This window comes from Equus przewalskii, chromosome 19 (genome assembly GCF_037783145.1).
Source record: "Equus przewalskii isolate Varuska chromosome 19, EquPr2, whole genome shotgun sequence".
Classification (NCBI taxonomy): domain Eukaryota; kingdom Metazoa; phylum Chordata; class Mammalia; order Perissodactyla; family Equidae; genus Equus; species Equus przewalskii.
The window spans coordinates 13,156,086-13,178,531 of NC_091849.1; the positions used below are offsets into that span (position 1 = coordinate 13,156,086).

Consider the following 22,446-nt stretch of genomic DNA (forward strand, 5'->3'; position numbering starts at 1 on the left):
TTGGCAGTCAGTGGATATTTATTAATAGACTATTTCAAAACACTTTTGGTGGATTCACCTGGCTTCCTGGAAAACACCTTCATCCTTATGGGAAATTAGACATTAGCTGCTAGATTCACACTTCAGGAAGGTGACCTGATTGGCCAGGCAAGGTCTCCAGCTGTTTTTACAGCGCCCTCAGCAGGCAGTCGCTGGTCACCGTGGCTGGTCCCTATTTTACAAGGCTGGTAGCATGATACCTACTACCTAGCAAGGCAGCTGGGGGATCCGCCTTATAATCCTGTCTACTCAAGGTCTCACACTTCCCGTGTGTTTTTGAAGGAAGAGACACCAGTCTCCTGTTTATCACAGACTACCTGTGAGGCTGTTTCTTATCTTCCTTTGCATAATATTTCTCCTTTCTCTATCCTCTTAAGGCACCTTGGAGCCTTCTACCTTGAGGAACTCGTGCTTTCTCATTTCCAACGTTTATTTCCTCAGAAGATTCGTCCTACCACACAAGAATATCTATTGGCTGCTTTTCATCCCTTGCTCCTAACTGTCATATCCCCAGATCTGTGCCTTTGTAGGAACCATTAATTAAACTATAAATGGGGGAGAGGAGGAGGCAGAGGTGGGCAAAACATGGGCTGTGGAATTACATTTTTGCCTCTTCCATCCCTACTTCCCTTAAGATCCAACGTAGAAATCCAGGCACAGCTGGTATGCAGTGCGTGTCATTGCCTGATGGAAGGACCGCCTTGTGAGGGGGGCAGTGACGCCCCAGTCAGCCACCTTTCAGTCAACTATTATGTTTGTCACCCTGGAGGCCATCTATCATGTACCCCACCTTCTTGCTCTCTTTGCCATTTATATTAAATTAGGTGGGAAACGGATCCCTTAAACTGCTAATGTCTAATAAGGTGCTGCATTTTTGTAAATGTGTGATTTAATCTTACTCAATAGTTGAAGGTTTGTTTTGTTTTTAAGTTGATTTAGTGCATTGCCTTGAACGTTCATAGCTCATAATGTGTTAACTAGATTTTCCATTTGTGTCACTGAAGAGTTATGTGAAAAATACAGAGAGAAAAACAGCCCTTGGGAAACAATGGAAGGAAGAAAGTTAATTGAATTTAAATTAGACGTAGCAATAATTTAAAGCGTAATTGAAAGTTTCAAAGGAGACTATCATGTTCATATGTCATGAGTAAGATTGTTCTTTTGGATAAACTAGTCTAATGTAAAATTTTTGATATATAGTATTACCTTGCACTCTATTTCCTTGTGAATGTCAAACGCTTTTGGATGGTAAAATGCACTGAGTTTCCTATGTTTAGAAATTCCTTAAATGAAAGATATAAATTCCACTTCTAGTTAATCTGAAAAAGAATTATAAAATTTAACTATGTGTTTCTGGCTCCATTGTTCTTGCTGCACTTCATTTAGAGACAGTCATAGAAAGGATTCTAAATTGCTATTGGAGCCTAGGATAGACTCTATTAAGAAAATAACTACTTTATTTTTGAAGATATGCGTTTCCTAATTTTCCTATGATGAGCTTATGTGGCTTTCATTATGAAACAAATCATTTTTAATTAAAAAATATATTTTATCTGAGTTGGCTCAACTTAAAAGGTAGAATCAAGAATATCTTCATCATTGCTTTCTGGAAAATTGACATACAAAAAACATCATACTGGTGTTACCTGTGGTTGCTGAGGGTCTGACAGCATCCTTGGGAGAGAGCTTTTTGTATGTCATCCTTGACCATGTCCAGCCTGGTGTTCATGCATGGGTCTCCGGCCTGATGATCCCACCTCTTCTCTTTCTTTGCATCTCCATCCATGACATTTCAAACAGTCTCTCCCACACCCACTCCCTACCAACCACTCTGTGTAGCTTTGAAAGCTAGAATCTCATGCATTATCATTTTCTTTCCTGGATCTCCAGCTTCACCATCAAGTTAATTCTTTTACTCCTCCTCTGAGACAAGTGGGTTGCAAACGAACCTCCCTTTGCACTTGGAGGTATCGATCTTAACCAGAAATATTTGTGGAATTAAAATTCTGTTTTTATTTTATTTTATTATTCCCTCTTTTCCTCCTTTTTTTTTTATGTGAGGAAGATTAGCCCTGAGCTAACATCTGTGCCCATCTTCCTCTGCTTTGTATGTGGAATGCTTGCCACAGCGCTGCTTGAGAAGCAGTGCAGATGTCCATGCCTGGGATCCAAACTTGTGAACCCCTGGCCACTGAAGCGGAGCCCATGAACTTAACTACTACGCTACCAGACCAGCCCCTGTTTTTATTTTTTTTAATTGTGGTAAATACACAGGACAGAAAATTTACCATCTTAACCATTTTAAAGTGTACAGTTCAGTGTCATGAAGTACATTCACATTGCTGTGCTGGCATCACCATCATCCATCCATAGAATTCTTATTTCCTGTTCCATGCTGCTACTACCATCAGGAAACTGCTATCCTAAAATGTTTAGCTGTGATGAGAAATGAGACTTCAGTTGCCCTGTAGACGCTTTGTCTCTTGGGAGTGGACAACTGAGTTTCAGAAAGGTTCTGATGCATTTATAGGATGTGTTAGCCAGAAGGAATGTCTTCTTTTCTCTTTTTAAACAGCTCTGAGCAGCGGGTCCCCTGTTCCACTTCTTACCACAGCCCTGGTTTGCACTCGGGTGATGGTGTCACAAAAGCAGGACCTCTGGGCCTTCCGGAAATAAGACAAGTGCCAACTGTTGTGATTGAATGTGATGACAATAAAGAAAATGTGCCTCATGAATCAGACTACGAAGACTCTTCTTGCCTGTACACGAGAGAAGAGGAGGAGGAGGAAGAGGACGAGGATGACGACAGCTCATTGTATACCAGTGCGTGCATCCCAGGTCTTCACCGAGGTGGGAGGGGTGTGGCTTATGGAAAGAGAGCTGACTGAGCTGCCCAGCACTTTCAGTTCTAATCCGGGGTCTGGTGTCAACTGGCCCTGGGTCATAGGGTAGCTCAGTTAACCTCTTGGGGCCTCAGTTTCTTCACCAGTAAAATGAAAGGGTAAATGTTCTTCATGCATCCTCATAGCTCTAAAAATTGCAACACCATGCTACCACCTCCTACTTCTTAGATGACTCTTTCTTTCTTTGATTTCTTCCCTTGGGATGCAACAACTTTCCCTCAAAGAAAAAAAGGCAGGGACCCCTAAAATTCAATTTCAGGCTGCAAAATACTCAGACATACTAACCACTGTGTATGCAACAAATTCATTTTTAAGCATATCTCAACAACTTTAGAAGACGTGAATTTAAATTTTTTTAATTGAGGTCACATTGGTTTATAACATTATGTAAATTTCAGATGTACATCATTATATTTTGACTTCTATATTGTCTGCATCATGTTCACCACCAAAAGTCGAGTTTCCACCTGTCACCATAGATGTGTGCCCCTTTACTCCTTTCAGCCTCCACCCACCTCTTCCCCTCTGGTAACCACTAATCTGTTCTCCTTATCTGTTTGTCTGCTTATTTAGCTTCCACATATAAGTGAAATCATAGGATACTTGTCTTTTTCTGTCTGACTTATTTCATTAAGCATAATAGCCTCAAGGTCCATCCACATGGATGCAAATGGCACAATTTCATGTTTTTTATGGCTGAGTAGTATTCCATTGTGTATATATACCATATCTTCTTTATCCATTCATCTATTGATGGGCACTTGGGTTGCTTCCACGTCTTGACTATTGTGAATAATGCTGCAATGAACATAGAGGTGCATACATCTTTTCGAATTAGTGTTTTCATGTTCTTTGGATAAATATCCAGAAGTGGAATAGATCATATGGTATTTCTATTTTTAACTGTTTTGAGAAATCTTTATACTGTTTTCCATAATTACACCAGTTTGCATTCCCACCAACAGCATAGGAGAGTTCTCTTTTCTCCACACCCTCTCCAAGACTTATTTCTTGTCATTTTAATAATAGCCATTTTGATGAGTGTGAGGTAATATCTTGTTGTAGTTGTGATTTGCATTTCCCTAATAGTTAGTGATGGTGAACTTCTTTTCGTGTGCCTGTTGGCCATCTATATATCTTCTTTGGAAAAACATCCATTCATGTCCTCTGCCCGTTTTTTGATCAGGTTGTTTGTTTTTTTTGTTGAGTTGTATGAGTTCCTTATATATTTTGGAAATTAACCCCTTATCAGATATATGATTTGCACATATTTTCTTGTTTAAGGCCTTTAAATGGGCTAAGAGAGAAGAAATGAAGAAAGCAAAGTTCAAAATCTATCATTCTGGCCATGAACAATAAATAAATTTTAGTTAAGTGTTTATAGACTGATATTTGGTCAACTTTTTAATTAATGAATTTATATAATAGCAACCTTTTACTATGTATAAACTGTGTGCCTGACAACTTGCTAAGATTTTCTTCTCTTATCTATGTCTTACAACACCCAGTGGCACAGACTCTATTGCCCCATGTTATGGATAAGGGAAGAAAGTGGAGAGTAGGTGACTTGCCCAGAGCCTCACATCTATAAAGTGGCAGCGCTGGGATGTGATGCTGGCTGCGTCTCATTGCAAAGCCCATGTTCTTAAAACCAGTGGGGGAAGAAAGAAGACAAGCAGTATAAAACAAACCCCAAATCCAAAGAAGGAATCCAGCAAACTTGCTGCTTCCCAGTCTCTTCCTCTTGCTTTACTTACCAGACTTCAGAGACCCAGCTCAATTCGAGCCGGTCAGAGTACTGGTGACCCATGAAATGATCACAGTAATGTCAAGGAGAGAACCACGGAGGGGCAGCCAAAGGTGGAAATGATTCACGAGTGGAAGGAGCAGCTGCTTAGCCTCTGCTCGCCGTTTCCTGCCAGAGCATTGAATGTTTTATACTACAGTCTCTCAACCTCGGCGTTATTGACATTGTGGACCAGATAATTCTTTGTCGTGGGAGCTGTCCTGTGCATTATAGGATGGCTAGGAGCATCCTTGGCCTCTACCTACTAGATGCCAGAAGCAGTCTCCCCGCCAAACCCCAGTTTTGACAACCAAAAATGAGAACCATGGATTTATTCCAGATGGGAGGCAGCCCTGCCCTGGCTGCTCAGAACTTCTTATGTTAAGAAGAAAAAACAATCCCAGAATATTACCTATTTCAGTGACCTCAATTCCATTCCAAACTGACCCCACTCCGTCTGCTCAACTTTATTTTCCTTTACATATGCCCAGCTCCACTGGAGCTCATCTCTTTTGTTTCCTGTGATTACCTGGCTTATTCGTCATCTGTGAGCTTTCCTGCCTGAAGATGTCCACTGGCTTGCTGCCTGTTCACATCTCATCTATCCTGCAGGTGCCAGCTCCTCCTCCTCTGTGAAACTTCCCATTCTTACTACAGGCCTCTGTCCTCTCTCTCCCCTTTGCATTCTGTTGCACTCCACAGTCTGTCTTTCCCTCCTTTGCAATATTGCCTGCATGCTGGGAGTTCTTGGAGAGCAGAGATGCAATCACAGGCTCCCCATGTGCTCCTACTTGCCCAACACACTATTAGGCATGTAGAACATGTTGGTTGCAGGAACTCCATCAAAGTGGCCTTTGAGGCCTTAACCACTCTCAGATGTTGAGCCCATGGTGTCTGTCTTCCTGCCTTTTACCTTGTGGGCCACGGTTGGCCCTGTGGGAGGCCAGGCAGGTTTGTGTCAGCATTAACTGAAACTTGTTTCTCCCTTCTGCAGGCTCCCTGGCCATGAAGGTGTGCAGAAAGGACTCCTTAGCCATCAAACTCAGCAACAGGCCCTCCAAGCGAGAGCTAGAAGAAAAGAACATCCTCCCCAGGCAGACAGATGAAGAGAGACTGGAGCTGAGGCAGCAGATTGGCACCAAGCTCACCAGGTAGGACAGCAGACCCACCAGCTCTGTGGGTTTTAGGAGAAGAATGGAGACATCAGTCCTGAGTGTCTCTTGAAGAGGTTACTGCAGAAAAAGTCAATGGAAAACATCCCATTTTCTTTTCCAGGGTTGCTTCTATAGTCCTTTCCCCTTCACTCATCCAAATCTTGCAAATTTTACTTGGTTAAAAGTTCAGGGAGAAGCTGAGCGGCAGGTTTCCAGGGAGAATAACCATCTGTGGAAAGATCATCACCATCCAGGAGAATTGATGACCTGTATACATAGGAGTTGTCATTTGATGAAGCACAAAGCAATCAAATAAATGCCCTTTCTGCTATATTATACAACCAGAAGAGATCACTGGCTGTTAGTGATGCCTCATTGCTGAACTGTGACTTCTCTTGAGTGATTGCTCTTGTGTATGGACATTATAGACGGTCATAGCAGTATGTTATATTAATAGGTTAACACCTATGTGTGTATTTGTAATGTAGGCCATGTTTATATGGTATTAGCTAACATTCGTGGAGCACTTAGTATTTGCCAGGCATTCTTCTAAACATTTTACATGTGTTAAATCATTTAATCTTTGAGCTGCCCTATGAAATGGACCTTTTTCTGCCCATTTTACAGATGAGAACACCAGACACAGAGAACTTTAGTTACCTGCGTAATGTCACATGCAATGGCCCCAGAGGGCTCCCTGTCTATAACAGTACTTATCACATGAGCCCTTCCTTGGTCCCAGGCACAGTGCTAAGGGCTTGATGCAATGTGTAATCGTCTCCAGGGTTTCATCCTGACTCTCCCTCTTACTAGCTCTATAGCCTTGAATAAGTCACTTATTTTCTTTGCCTATGTTTCTGCGTTTGTAAAATGGGGAATGGTAAGAACAAACAATATAAGTAAAGCCTTTGAGACAGTGCCTGGCCCGTAGTAACCATGCAGTTAGCTGCTGCTGTTATTCCGTTTTCTCTACCTGACAACCCCGTCAAGCAGCATTCATTGTCATCTTCTAAGTACAGGAGAGGAAACTGGTGCATAAACAGGTTACAGCTGCAGAGACGTCATCCAACAGTGCGCTGGTGTTCTGCCCTCCCACCGGCCTCATTTCATTACTTAAGGGCAGCTTCTTTCTCGTCATTGATGGGTTTACTTGTGGAGGAGGTTGTTTTAATGGTGCAGGGCTGTGTAAAATGGCCAACACTGATGGATGATTTGGCCTTGTGTTATGCACTCTTTAGAGTCACAGAATGAAAATATCTAACCACCTGCCACACACTCATACTCGTTGACTGCGGTAACATGTCCACACTTTGGTCATCCAGATCTCTCTCCATCCCTCAGTGATAGTTCTCACAGCACTCCGGAGAGCCTGTCCCTTGTTGGAGAGCCGGATTGTTAAACGTTCTTCCTTCTATTGAACTGAAATCTCTGTCCATGCAACTCCCACCTATTGGTCTTATTCTCTTCTCTCTGCAGCTACGCACAGCCTCTCCCTCTTGACATGCTTGCTTTAGGGTACTTGGAGACAATGATCCTGGCCTCCCCAAGTCTCCTCTCCTGGACTATGTATAGCCAGGTCATATCTCTGGGGGTGGGTGGGATACAGTTCTGGTCTGCTTCCTGACCAGCTTGTTCAATTTTACACCTAATACAAACAGGGCTATCCTTTGAGGGGCTAAGAAAGAGAAGGAGCACATCCTTGACCCCAGCCCCTCTGCACCCATCTCCTACCTCCTTAGTGTGGGCATCCTTTATTGTAGTTCTTTCCCCTCACTTCCCATTCACCCGGCTCTGCTAGAGTACAGCAGAGCCCCAGGTATGTGGGGAAAATGGAAGATTTCTCTGCAGATGTCAGTGAGATGCCAGCACATCTGGCTGACCAGAGGGGCATCTTCTGTGGAGAGAATGAGAAAGATGGGAGATACAGAAAGCAGATGAGTTTGGTTGGCCCACATGTGTGCTGCCGGCCACTCTGCTTGTCCACTGTAGAGCCGTTCCACCTGGAGGTAACTGACAGGTAAAAGAGGCCCTTGTTCTTCCAGAACATACTCCCTAAAGAGAAACAGCCCCCAGCTTCTTGTGCCTGAATCCGTATCCATATACCACCGACATGACCGGCTGGCAGTGGTAGTGACAGAACCCAGAGATGGGAAGAGACATAGGTTATCCCTGCATTAGAAGAAGTTCTCTGCATTTGAAGCCTTATCCTTGTAAATCAACCCTTTCCTAACCCTTCCTCTGTACCAACACTTAAATACTGCTTAGAATTCATAAAATCCACTGAAGGATTACCGTAGTGTGCATCCTCTTCCAGCCCTCTTTCACCCTGGCCGGTAGAGGAAGAACACACACTGACTAGAGAGAGAAGGATGGAAGTAGAGAGGGCCGTGTGGGGCATATTCTAGGTGTTGAGCTGGCCTGCATCCTTGCCCTGAATCCACTTTGTCTTTGTTCACTCTTTGAACTGGGAGTTTATATCCTTGTAGTAAGATCCGGGGCATCTCTGGCCAGATTACAGGAATTAGGTCTAAAGGAGAGGACATCAGGAGTGTTTAGCAGATTGACAAGGTTGTACAGAGTTCAGCAATCAGGTGGATAGGCCAAATCTGCGTCGCCGGGTCTTCTCTGAGGTAGTGCAGCCACTGATTCACACCCAGGGGGTTTAAGGACTTTTCCCTTTAGAATGAGAACCCAGCTTTGTGCTTCCAGCCACTCACTCACCCTAAAGCCAGGGCGGAGTGAAGGGGAAGTCTGAGAACCAGAAGGTGACGGTGGCAGAGAGAGAATAACCTGAGGTCAGGAGCCTTGGCTTCTAGCTCTGGTCTGCAGTTCCCTCTGTAGTCATTTGCCCTCCCTGTGCCTTTATTTCCTAATCCAAGGGGATTAGACTGGGTCATCTGATCGCCATGTGCGAAATGTGAGCTTTATTATCATAAAAAGGAAAAGAATGTAGCAATCTGTTGTAGAGTTTGCATTTCTGAAACCACAGGCCTGCCGCCTTCTTTGGCTATTTGAGGTAGCAAAACTGTGCTGGAAAGCTTAAGCACTTTGAAAAGCTTGCAGCCAAGTCTGCAGTCCTCATGGAGTAAGCAAGATATAAAACATAATTTTAGCCTGACAGTTTTAATAGCATAAAAAACCCAGCAATTCAGCACTTCAAGAATAATTCCAAATTGGGGGTAGGGAGCAGAAACACCAAGTAAAATGATGTCAAGCATTAAGGCAGAGTTTCTACTTAAGAATGCAAAAATATTAATCTTCCAAAAATGTTTTCTCATTGATGCTGTTGGGCAGACTCTCCTGAACCTCAGTCAACAAGGCATCTGGATGTTTTGATGATAAATAACTATTTCAACCAACCGCCATTTGAGAAGTGTGGGCTGCCCTTGAGACATGAACATGATCAACTGGGTGCACCATCGCACTGCTCCTTACCAATGCAGACTCAGGATGGGTGCACACAGAACCAAGGGACGAACAAGGCCATCTGCCTGGCTGTGGGGGGGATGAAAATACCAGAACATGTATTTAAATTTCTTTTATATCATTCTTTTTAGGTTGATTGCTTGTGTCTATCTTCTGATGTGCGTCACCCATCAGTGCAGTAGTATTTGTATGTAATGTAGATAAAGAAATGGCATATGTGGGGATACATGCTTAGATTTTTATTGCTAGAGTTCTGAAAAAGCTTAGAGTCCACAGGTCTAAGGGTCCCTTCTCGGGGCTCTGTGGGCAGGTCTTTTTATCTCTGGTGACTTCTAGTCCGTGGAAATGTGGAGACCTTAGGGCAATTCCTTACCCACCAGAGCCCCCCCCAAATGCAAGCGCATGCTGCTTTCTCTCTGGGTCCCTTCTCGGGCCCTTCAACCTGAACCCTAGGAAGTGGTCAGCCTAACTGTGTGATCTTACTATGAGATTCACTTCTAGTTCCCTTCATTCACCAAGCTTTTTATTCCCCTAAGAAAAATATTTCATGCATATGACTCGAATTTACCACAAAATCATCATTTAAAAAATTAGACATGGAGCCATGCTTCTGTATGTTCGTAGTTAGGGTGACCTGGCAGGGTGACCTCTTGATCAGCAGTGCCTTCTGGCCCTTCTCTACTTTCCAGCTTGGGGAGTTGATTGGTTAAAGAAGTGAAACCCCCCAAAGGATGGAGCTCAGGACCACTGGGAATGGGGTATTCAGGGACTAAAGAGAAGTTTGACACCTAAATAATGCTTTTGTTTCTGAAACATCCCTTAGAAAGTGAATCATTATGTAAGTTAGCAGGACTACTTATTTTACAAGGAAGGAACTAAGACTCTGAAACTTGACCTGCTCATGGTTCCTCAACAGCCAGTGCACTTAGGCCTCTTCTTGGAGAAGAGCAGCCTTCCCGACCCCGCTGGCCCAGGATCTCTCCAAGTGAGATCCTTTCCTCAGTCCCCTCCAATACCCTCTGTAATGTTTGAAGCAGACAGGGGGAGGAAAGGCCTGGAAACAAAAATACAACAGAAGGTGCCTTGCAGCGTATGTAGGAGTATGTAATCTAAATTAAGCTCAGGAGTAAATGAGGATTTGGGCAGTCTGCCTCCCTGACACACTTGTTCCCCTAAAATAGCTCTTTACCCTTAAAATATCACCCTCCTACTATGGGTGAACTGTCATCATCGTTTTTGCCGTCACAGTTGACCAGAATTTTTACAGCACCCATCTGAGCTGGAACAGCATAGCCCCCACTTAAAACTGAAAGCGTCTCTATGGGGAAGCTCTTGGAAGGCTTGCTTGGTTAGGGAAAGAATCTTTCTCCTTGTAATGTCCTTTTCCTAGATCTGATGTAGCCAGTGATTAAGGCCACTCACCTATGATTCTTCCCAATGATCAAAGGAAGATGCTGGCTTAATTCAAGCTACTTGGAGTATTAGTTTTCTAAAGCTGCCATAACAAGATATAGACAAACAAAATTTATTGTCTCAGTTTGGAGACTGAAGGTCTGAGATCAAGGTGTTGGCAGGGTTGGTTCCTTCTGATAGTGATGAGGGAGAGTCTTTTCCCTGGTTCTCTCCTGGCTTCTGGTGGTTTGCTGGCCATCTTTGGTGTTCCTTGGCTTGTAGATGCATCACCCTGATCTCTCCCTTCATCTTCACTTCTCCCTGTGTGTGTCTCTGTGTCCCAATTTCCCCTTTCTATAAGGACACCAGTCATATTGGATCAGGGCCCACCCAATGACCTCATTTTAACTTGATTGCCTTTATAAAGACCCTGTCTCCAAATAAGATCACATTCTGAGGTACCAGGGGTTAGGACTTCAACATATGAGTTTTAGGGAGACACAGTTCAATCCTTAACATTTGGGGAAGTATAAATTGGCTCTACCTAGAAATGCATGCTGGGCCCAGATAGATATCAAACATGAGTGAAGCAGGCGGTTCCAAGAGTGTTAACAGGGACTGTTGGGAATGGGGGCGAGACTGAAAGTCCACCCCTTATCTGAAAGGGCCATTGCTATTCAGCTTCAGCCCCCTGTCATTTTGCAGAAACGAAGGACCAGTTTATCAGATTTTCTGAAAAAAATATGGATTTTTTAAATCGAAATTCGAAATTTCTGAAACATTATACAGACCAAGCAGAATATATTTATGGGCTAAATTCAACCCAAGAACCACATCTCAGCCTGGAGCCCCCTGGTTTTAATCTCTGACCTAGAAGCCACAGTTTTTCCTATCTACAGTATAGTCATAAACTTTATGTGCGTGCACTACAAATTTAGTGGACGTGAGACAGAACTATTCTGTGTGTTGTAAATGTAAATATGGAAGTGTGCGTGTGTGTGTCTGTAGCAATTTGAAATTAACATCCTGTAGGATCCAAATTAAGATGAATGTAGTTATTTATCTGGATTGATCATTAAAGCAAAGTACCACATTCCTAAAAAGAACTTTTGATCCAGCCCTTTCTGTTTGAGGAATTTAAGTCGGGTGGTCTTTAGAATGTTTACAAATGACTACTGAAGAACACATGAAGTTGGATAAAGAAGTTGGTAGAAATAGTTGTAACTACTTTCTTTTCTTTAATGCCCTGGAGTCTGGGCATCAGAAGGATTTAAGGTGAAAGCACCTGGTGAGTGTTGATCGTTTGAATCTATAAGGCATGAAAAGCACACTAAGCACCGTGAGATAGAGCTGATGCAGGAGCCTCCCCTGAAAAGTACCAAAACTCCATCTTCTCTCCTCTTCGCTACTTATCATTGCCATCACTTAAACATCTGTTGTCTTTGTGGTGGCAGGGAGGTGGTGAATGAGATAGCAAGGTGGAAAATGACAGCCTGATCATCCCCCTGAAACCTGTATGTTATACTCTCTTATTTAGAATTTAATAATAGGCTAGAAAGAAAGAGTATTCTAGGTCTGTATTTTATGCTCCTAAGTAGTTCACACTATAGGCAGTATAGGCAGAATATCAAATAATATGTACTGAGGATTATGTGCTGCTTTAAATCATAATACAATGTTCAAGGGAGAAAATTGAAATCCATTTTTTATGCTCGAACCACAGGCCATAAAATATAGTGATCCTGACTTCTAACTGTAGCTTGCACACTGTTTATGGTTTGGGAGAATTGGTGCTATGAGTCTGACACACCAGAGCCTAATTCCAAGGTGGCAAATGGCATCTGCCCCAAAAATCTGAGGACTGATACTAAGTGTGACCTGGCATCTCTGCAGGCTAGGTAATTTCTGCTGCTGCAAAAGCACTTTCTAAAAATAGGAATAACAATCAAAGGCTCTATGAATTTAATTCAGCTTTGACTGACTTAGCGCGCCCTAGACATGCGTCACCGTGAATCACTGGAAAGAAAGAAGGGAAGAAAATAGACTTGAGTGAAGTTTTGGAGTAGCTTCCTTGTAGACCTGGCCCTTGCAGCCTTGCTCCGTCCTCGTCTTCATCCTCATCCTCATCCTCATCACTTTGGCTGTGGTGTAGCATGGAGTAGAGCCCAGCTTGGAAGGGACCAGAGAAAAATGGAAAGAGGACATTTGTGACTGCTCACTATCACGTCCAAAAGCCTGGATGGGAAGGGCTCAGATGAGTGGACTTTTTCTGTAGATTCTGAGACCTCCCATAAACAAAACTGAAATTAGATAGCAGTCACCACACTGAAGGTGAGTGATGGAACAAGCTAAACCAGAGTGAAAGATGACTTGACCGTAGCTATTGTGTTCTGCAGCATTTGCATGACAAACACGTGGACTCTTCAGGTAGCTCCGCTGCTTTCTGATGATTTGACGTCTCCCATTAACTCTGCACAAAATAGAAAATTCTTTGTAAAAGCCCATCAGAAATGCTGACATCTTTGGAAAGGTGCTGAGTTGAGCTGAGACTACAGCATTACCTGTCTGATGGAAAGTTAAGGGCAACCACATATTCATTGGTTTTTTTTTTTTTTTGAAATAAAAGGTGTGAAAGCTGCCCTCATAAGCTTTGAGTGAGGCATATTGGGAGGAGGTGGAAAAAAACTTCGAAACCACATGTATAGTGGTTCTGGCATTGAAGCATGAGCCACACCCGTCACAGGGACCCAGCCACTGAACACGTCTCAGAGCCTTGCAGTGAGGTTTGTAGCCTCTTACCCTCTCACCCCAGCCTCCAGCTGTTAAGAAATGCAGTGAGTGGGGCCAGCCCCATGGCCAAATGGTTAAGTTCGCGCTCCGCTTCGGCAGCCCAGGTCAGTTCGGATCCTGGGCGCGGACATGGCACCACTCCTCAAGCCATGCTGAGATGGCATCCCACGTGCCACAACTAGAAGGACCCACAACTAAAAATATACAACTATGTACTGGGGGGGGCTTTGGGGAGAAAAAGGGAAAAATAAAAAATCTTTAAAAAAAAAAAAAGAAATGCAGTGAAGACTGAGTTCTTGACATTCCTGTTGCCAAGACAGAGTTTCTGAGCCCTGGCAGTGTGTGTGTGTGTGTGCGTGTGTGTGCTCATGCATGTGTGTGTGCATGTGCACATGTGTGTGTGTGTCAGGAGAGGAGTCAGGGCTTGCAAGCCCCACGCTGGATATCCAGGAACAAAGCCCCATCTTGTCAGGCTCTTCCAGGCCTCTATGTTGGTGACTGGCAGCTGTCCCAGCCGCCTGTACATTTCTCAATGATACAGTAAGTGTGGAGGACAAAGAGCTGCGTTTTGACCCAGCAGGAGCAGAATCAATCTCAGTGTTTAAAACTGGCAAAGGTTTAAAAAAAAAAAAAAAGTGGCCATCACTGGGGGATAGCGAGTCTTGTTTAGTTTTCTATTTCATAGCTTTCTGAAATGGCTGATTATTCCAGCAGCATTTCAGATTGAGGCCCAGGGGATGGGAAGGACATAGCTATTTCAACTACAGGCTGATCAGAGGATGGGTGAATCTTCCGGCAGCTCCATGACCACATTTTAAGAGCTTCCTCTTAACCCAAAATAGTTAGATAAGGGGAGGCCTTTTAGTTCCCCAGTGATTTTTCTCCTAATTGTTATTGGGATTCTCTGTGATGGTTATTCTTGTTTGTTATTAATCTGAGCAGATGGCAGAAAGAAAGACCCTGTTTCTTGGAATATTTGGCTAAGTAAAAGAAGAATCAACCTTTCTATGTTTAGAGACAACCACTCAGGGTGATGGTCCATGACAGAATATTATCTAAGACTTTAGAGCCCTTTGCAGTTGATACAGTACTTTCCCATCAGCACCACAAGCCCGCAAGGTGGCTGCTCTTGGGAATCCTGTCTTGTAGGTGAGGAAACTGAGCTAATAATCTTAGAGATGATAAGCAGCAAAGAGAAACACATCTTCCAAATCTAAGACTTTCCTCTTTCAGGTAAAGATGCTGAGAAAAATGTTGAGTTTGGTTTAATTTTTATGTTGAACAGAATTTCCCTCCCAGGTTCCTGTGCTTGGGTAAGGCTTGTGTAGGATGGTGGAGTTCTACATCGGTGGCTCAGGCTCAAGTATACAAATGTCCTCGAGGGAGAGATAAGCCATGGAAGGAAGAGGGAAGAGGAGATTTTTCTCCCATCTTGGAGCTAACTGAGCTTTTTATTGCATTTCAGTAATACTGTCCACACTAAGTAGGAAGGTCTGAATCACTTGATGCTGAGGTTTGGGTTTCAAGACACTTGTGTCTGATGCAATGTGGGAAGGAACGTGGTCCCACAATGTGATCCCTTGGTCAGTGGCATCAGCATCACTTAGGAACTTGTTAAATGCATGTTTTCAGGCCCCACCCAGACTCTGAATCAGAAATTCTGAGGATGGGGTCCAGAAATCTGCATCTTAGCAAGTGTGATTCTCACGTGCACTAAAGTTTGAGAGGCAGTGGTCTGGCAGAAGGAACAATCGAAGACTGTGAGGCTGAAACTTATATTGAAAGCTCCATCCACTATTTCTTAGCTGGGTTCCTGTCGAGCCTTAGTTTCCATATCTGTAAGATGGACCTCCCACCAAGGTCATCAGGAACACTAGATGAAGTAAATCTCATTATTATAGTAGATACAATAATTATACTAGATAATGAACATAGTTCCTTCCCTCTCATTGTGAATCTGAATGCCATGTTATGCTAGACTCTATCAGTCAGAATAAGTCATGCGAGTTGCCCAAACAGGCATACCCTGAATCCCAATGGTTTAAGGCAGTAAAGGTTTATTTTTCACTGAAGTAAAGCCTAGTGTGCGGATCAGATGGCCTCTACCCATCATGTAGCCATTACATATTTGTAGAACGCATGGCTCCAACATCTCAATAGCAAGGGAAGAGGGAGTAGAGGAGATGCACACACCACTTCTGCTCATAATCTACTAACCAGAACTAGGCTCAGGACCCCAGTCCACGGCAGGGGGGGCTGGGAAAGGTAGAGGAGCACTGGGGTATGTGATGAGCACAAGGTGGCTGAGCCTCACCTCCCTTGAGCCAACGCTTGTCATGGCTCTTTGTTTGAAGGTTGTGCTGGTCATGGCTCCAGTCATATAAAAGGGACTGTCACATCTCAAAAAGACTTGACTAAAAGACTTTTGTGGTACATATATACAATGGAATATTATTCATCCTTAAAAGGAAAGAAATCCTGCCATTTGCAACAATATGGATGAACCTGCAGGTCATTATGCTAAGTGAAATAAGCCAGACATAGACAAATGTTGCATGAACTCACTCAATGTAGAATCTTAAAAAACCAAAACAAAAAAACTTGAACTCATAGTAACAGAGAGTAGAATGGTGATTACCAGAGGCTGGGGAGTGTGGGAAAAGGGGGAGATATTGCTCAGAGTACAAACTTTTAGTTATAAGGTGAATAAATTCTGGAGACCTAATGAACAGCATGGCAACTATAGTTAACAGTAATGTATACTTGAAAGTTCCTAGGAAAGCACATCTCAAGAGTTCTCACCACACACACACACAATGATAACTTACTGTGGGAGGTAATAGGTATGTTAATTAATTTGATTGTGATAATCATTTCACAATGTATACAGATATCAAAATATCACACTGTACACCTTAAATATATCCAGTTTTCATTCGTCAAAACTAAAAGTAAGTAAAAGCCTTTTCACAGTTGGCTGAAGGAAAGTGGCAGCCAATTGGCCATTGGAATGCTGAGACTGGTTAACCTGAGGGGAGCAGACCATGCGGAGAGTCTGTGAGGGTCTCTGTTGGAGCCAGTGTCACTACATGTCCAAGATCTGCATCGATGAATGAATTGCTCCTGAGGTCTAGTTTAGTAAAGTGACTCATGGAAATCAAAATAATCTCAATTAGAGAAAAATGAGACCCAAAATAAACACTGCTCCTGTTTAAAGAAAAAACTAGCTTAAGTACAACTGGGAGACAGCACAAAGGAGTGGTGGACCTTGAGCCGAGTGAGTTTATTCTCTGTGAGTTTCAGGTTAACTTCCCAGGGACACGAGTTACTAAGGGAGGCCATGGAACCTCAGCTTCAACAAATTGATTCTATTGGAAAGTATTGATTAGACATCTGCTGTGTACACAACAGTGTACTAGGTATCAGTTAAAAGAGCTAGATAATCATCCCTCTGAAAGGATCAAGACTAGCTAGTCAAGGAATACTCATTGTTCTCTGGTTTCGTCTGGGAGAGAGATGCTAAAGGCAAGTTCTGTGGAGAAAATGTGAGTCTATCTGGAGCACATTCTTCTATTGGTGAAAATTTATTTTAGACTATTTCTCTTTCCATTTTTTTTTAAATGTTCCCGAAAGAATGGGGTTGGGGCAGGGCTCTGGGTAATTTAAACGTTGAATAGTCTAAACATTTGATTCAGAGTTATTTTCTCTTATGAGCATTCCTATGAACAGCTTCAACTCGAGTTGTCAGGCCACTTTTCTTGCAGTACATTTTCTCTTTCTTTCCTACAATCTTTTGATCCCCTTATAAACTAAACAATCATAAGAATGTGTCATTTCTATCATACTTTTATCCCTGAAAGGATCTCTCAGAGCCATTTGTGAATTTACCAGGAGGCAATGAATAAACTATGAGTTAAATCATCTTATGAAGCATCCAAAGTATCTTTCAAACTTTGGTTGAAAGATAATTTTGTTGCATGGAATCCTCCCGCAGAATCCGGTCCAGTGCGTTCAGGCTGACTTATTCGGAGATTGTTTTTCACTGTGGGCTTTGTGCCTGTGTCTCAAGGAGCCCATTTGTGGGTTTCTTCACATACTTCACAACTGCATCTTCTGGATCTGAAAAAATAATGGAATTAGAGCTCCAGCAGGCAGTCATTCTCACTGCCTTTAATACCTTTAATTTTATAGATAAAGAAACAGAGGCCAAAAGAGGTTAAGCTGCCAGCCAAGTTCACATGGTTATTTCTGGCTATACTAGGATGTGGAACCAAGTCCTCTTTAAGAAACATTTTCAGTAATCAAAAGGCCTGTGATAAAAGGAATCCTTAAATTCTCCCCTCGGTAGGTTCTTCCATCCCACTTGGCTAGAAGAATTAAATTGAGTTCAATGCATACATGAGAGATGTTTCCGCATGTAGCTACCTGCTAGTTCATCACAGCTGAGGAAGCTTCATTAATAATTTTGAAGAAAGAGCAGGTACTTTGGAGGATTCTTCAGCTGGTGCTTAGTTTGGAGTTGGCCTATTCTGGTGATTCCACCATTCAAATGATAAATGAAGCGCCGATCATTTATACTTATGAAGAATTCTTTGTTCTTTGTTTCAATGGGGAAGTTGGCATTTCCAGTCTCCAGAGTACTTCCCATGGTACGTAGTGCTCTTTCTCACCTACCAAATTTGGCTTCGGGTTTTTATGTGATTTTTCTGCAGCTCCTCTATAGAGCTTGCACGCAGTCCTGAATATTTAAATAGCAGAACTGGATCACAACTGAGAAATGAGCAGTCTAGTTGTTTTCCATGTGTCCCCGCACATCTTTGTTTACTGGCAAAACACCTCAAATCTCATGCAAAATGCTAATAAGGTAATTCACTTTATTTATCTTCATTTTGTTCATTTCACTCTTCTTGGTTAGAATGCAAAGATTTTTATAATAGCCTCGAAAATTGCATATATGCTAACTAAATAGTAATTTTTAGACAGAATATAAACAGGAAAAATTATCCAAAGATACAAACCCTGGAAAATCGCTTTTCCTTCTGATTCTAAAGGCAATTCCTTTGACATATAAGTGAATACGCTTCTATTTTAGGAAGTGTGATTCTGAAAATTTTGTGTTCAGTGCCCATTGAAACATTAAAACAATAGTTCTTCAAAATGGGCAGCCTTGTTAGTTCCTTTGGAAAAAAGTAGGCAGACAGATAAATAGTGGGTGCTGACGGGTAATCAATGTGTTTCATAACTTTTCAACCTCCCACAAATCCAGCCGTCCTTTTGACTGTTCTGATTTCCCTTGTTTTCCTCCTCTTCATGTTGTAACTTATCAAGCTCCGTCTTAAAAGATGCTAAGACAGGTAATTGCATCTTCCTGTGTATTAAAATTACGTACACCGGAGCTGCCCTCCCCAAATTTGATTGAACCATTGAATCTGCCACCTACACGGTCCAACCCAAGAAGCCGGGTCCATGTCCCATCCAAGAGAAGCCATGAGCTTGCCCTCCTTAAGTGACTTGGTGCTGCCTTTATATTTGTCGAACTTGAGTGGGTGGTTTCTGCCTGGAGCCTGCCATGTCAGCACAGTTGGAGCACCTCCCCTGCCCAGTGTAGGCTCTCGCTCCGTCTGGGTTCTCTGTCACCTTGCTCTCTCTATTCACAGTCCTTAACCAACAGAGCCATTCAAGAGCCACAGCCTGCAAAATCTGATTCTCACCCCACAGTCAACAGCAATGCAACCGAGAGATGCTGAAGCATTTCCCATGAGGGAACTGTAAAGTCATGTAACTTTGTCTAGGCAAAAATAAAATAAGTCTATTCATTTTTTTTAAAAGCCTATGTATAATGTCGGGTTTAGACTATCTAAGAAATTAGTTAAAATTTGTCATAAATTTATCTCATGTGTTACATGATATCAGTTTACTAATTTATTAATAATAGAATGCTGAGGTATATGTAAAAATATATAGAACAGTTTCTTAAACATTAAAACTCTCAATTTCCATGAAAGTTTTCAAGCTGCCTGTTTGACAAGTAAACTTGATTTAAGGAGAAATTCTGATCTTTATGTCTGTCAAAGTCATCCTCCTGTTGAGTTGATAAGGCCCTAAGGCCATGGACCCTTTGAGAGGAGCTAAATCATCGTTGGAAGGCCAATTAATAGATGGGCAATAAATCCTCTTACAAGAAGCATGTTCTTAGCTGCCACAGTGGAGGAACTCATAGCCACAGCCACACCCTGCAGCTGTAATCCAGCTGGAGAGCCACCAAAAGTCTAATCCTCACATGGGCCAAAGCATGAGCAAGGGACAGATGTCCGGAAGCCACAGTGGAGCAAGAGAACTCAGCAGAGAGAGAGTGTGTGTAAAAAACACCCAACAGTAACCAAAACAACATGCCAACTAAGAAAAGCCAATGCATCTTCCAGATATTTTATTCATGATGATGGTGATGAAGAGGAAGAGGATATGATGTTCGGGCTTCCATCCTGTACTGCCACCCACAGTCCATAAATCAGACTGTACAATGGTTAAAGACTTGCCTAACTGTTGTTAGTCATCAGCATCATTCTCTGTGGCCCCTTGGCAGTGCTGTTTTTCAGTCTAATGTGTTGAAGGACCAGCATATTACATCTTTCTTATGGGGGTAAGAGCTACACAGCACATGACTAAAGAATCGCCTGTTTTGCATTGAGGAACCAAAATAATTTGCATTGAGTAAGCTCTGACAGTTCTTGTGGTTCCACTCCACTGGTTTATGCTTTACGGACAGCGTTTTCAGGCACTGCTGACACGCTAGGCCAGGGGCCGGCCGGAGGGCCAAATCCGGCCCACCGCTTAATCTTTGTAAATAAAGCTTTCTTGGAACACAGACTCGCTTTTCATTTATGTAATACCTATGGCTACTTTCACATTATAGTGGCAAAGTAGAGTAGTTGTGACAGAGGCCATGTGGTGCACCAAACCTAAAGTATTTACTGTCTGGTCCTCTGAAGAAGAGAGAGATGACACATTTAAATTTCCAGACTGAAGACATTTAGAGAAGATGGCCTTGCTTTCACAGTATTGACACTAGATCCATCTGAAAAGTACATAAGCTTAAAATATCTCCATTAGAGGGAGAAATTCTATTTATCTTCACACAAATAGGTTTTTCTTTGTGCTAATTTCGCTGATCATCAAAATGGTTCCATTTACTTTTACTTATTAGTCCAAATCTGAAGCACCGTATTGCTTTACAAATTATCCTAGGGATACTGTCCATTCTTTTCCATTTGATTTATTACCTGAGCAATTAGAGAAGCTATTTCAAGGACAACCAGGTACCATCGAAAGCTGTGTGGCTCAGCTGTTGGCCAGCTAAGAAGGGCCTGCTTCTCCAGGAAGGAGAGACAGGGAATCGATTTTAGCAGAAGATGCGTGTTGTCTCAAGAAAGAAAGCGCCCCTGCAATGCCAAGCAGGCCTCTCTTGAAAAGGAACATCCACAGGGGATGAGTGTCTTCTTGTTTATGCTGCCGAAGCCAGATTCCAAGGCCTGCAGGAAGAGGCGGGGGCCAGTGAGAGGGACACCAGTGAGTAGAAGTCAAAAACTAACATGGGACTCCTTGAGCGCAAGACAGGCCTAACCTCAAAACTCTCACCTCAGGACAGGTGACACAGGTGATACCTAAACCAGGTGTCTCGCAGATATGAAGAGAGATTGTGGCAGCAACTCCAGGAAATTTCAAAACCATAGATTTGTGGGATGTGTGTAAAACTGGTGACAAGAGACGGACACAACACTTATGGCATGAAGAAAGCCATGTGTGTTTTTGATGCACACATAATGTCAGGAATCCGTTTTCTAACTAGAGAAAGGAGGTGCTGAGAGGAGTCCCTGGGTGTTGCTGTGGTTGATCCTGTCCCCTCCACCAGCTTCTCCGTGAACACGGACCTGGCTGAGAAGGGTGGCTTTCAGGGCTCTGAGTGGCCGAGTGTTCCTATCCCCTGTGTAGGATGCTGCTTTCAGACCAGCTCAGCCTCCCAATGACCCCTTGTTGAAGACACAGTGCGGTCAGGATGCCGGCCGTTCTCGGCGCTCTCCTGGAAAGAGGCGATGGCTCCTGACTGAGGAGAATGTTCTACAATCAGCCGTTTCCCTCAGGATGGAGGAGGGTGTTTATCTGACACCTCAGGAGTTGGTTTGGCGGTGCCTCCTGTGAGGGACAGTACAGTCCCAGCCCAGGGCTGCTAATGGATTCTGCCCAGGTTTTCCCTGGCTCCTTCTGGGGCATTTCGATGTGGAGATCTGCCTGCTCGCTTGCTGGTGCTGCCGTGGTCTTTGACTTCCCTCTCGTTTCACATGTCGAAGTGCACGTGCAGGAGAGTGAGGGTGTCTGTGTGCTGTGTATCTGATGTGCCCAGAATGTGAGGAAATAAAACAAAAAAGGACATAAGGCAGGGAAGAGGACGTGGACTAACATTCACCAGGCTGGGAGCTGACAGCCCTGTGGTAGGTATGTTATATAAATTCGTGGTCTCTTTTTAGGAACATATTTGAGGGGAACAGTCTCTTCTCACAAGGGATCCCCCAATGCATTGGGTCGATAAGGCCAAGAAAGCAGTGAGAAATCATTTGTATTTGTTTCCTATCTAATCAAGATAAAGTCTACTTGAAGCATCCATAGCACTCCCCATTTTTGCGTTCTTTTTCCTCTTTCCCTTTCCCATATAAGTAGATCCTTTCCTGGACCAAAAAAAAAACCATTCCATTATTCCTGACCGCTTTAAAATTAACAAAAAGATTTTCAAAGAATGCGAAAATGCAAATCCAGACTGGTTAGACATTCCTAAAACCCATAATGCTACTGGGGAGAAAAATGGGGTGTGTGGTGAGGAGGGGGTCCTTTTTGTTGCATATACACAAAAATGTATTTTGTGAAAGATTATCAGGGCACGGGAAAGCACTTATAGTTTAATGAG

The 22,446-nt window shown here is 43.0% G+C and overlaps 1 protein-coding gene across 21 annotated transcripts in view; it reads left to right on the plus strand.

Annotated features, from left to right (window-relative positions):
* PHACTR1 (phosphatase and actin regulator 1) overlaps positions 1 to 22,446 on the plus strand; it is a 500,502-nt gene that overhangs the window by 449,595 nt on the left and 28,461 nt on the right. For all 21 annotated transcript variants that reach the window (XM_070584084.1, XM_070584081.1, XM_070584079.1 and 18 more), the window contains 2 exons: positions 2,615 to 2,862; positions 5,723 to 5,879. In XM_070584084.1, coding sequence (XP_070440185.1) covers positions 2,615 to 2,862; positions 5,723 to 5,879 — 405 coding nt within the window. The remainder of the gene's footprint in view (positions 1 to 2,614; positions 2,863 to 5,722; positions 5,880 to 22,446) is intronic.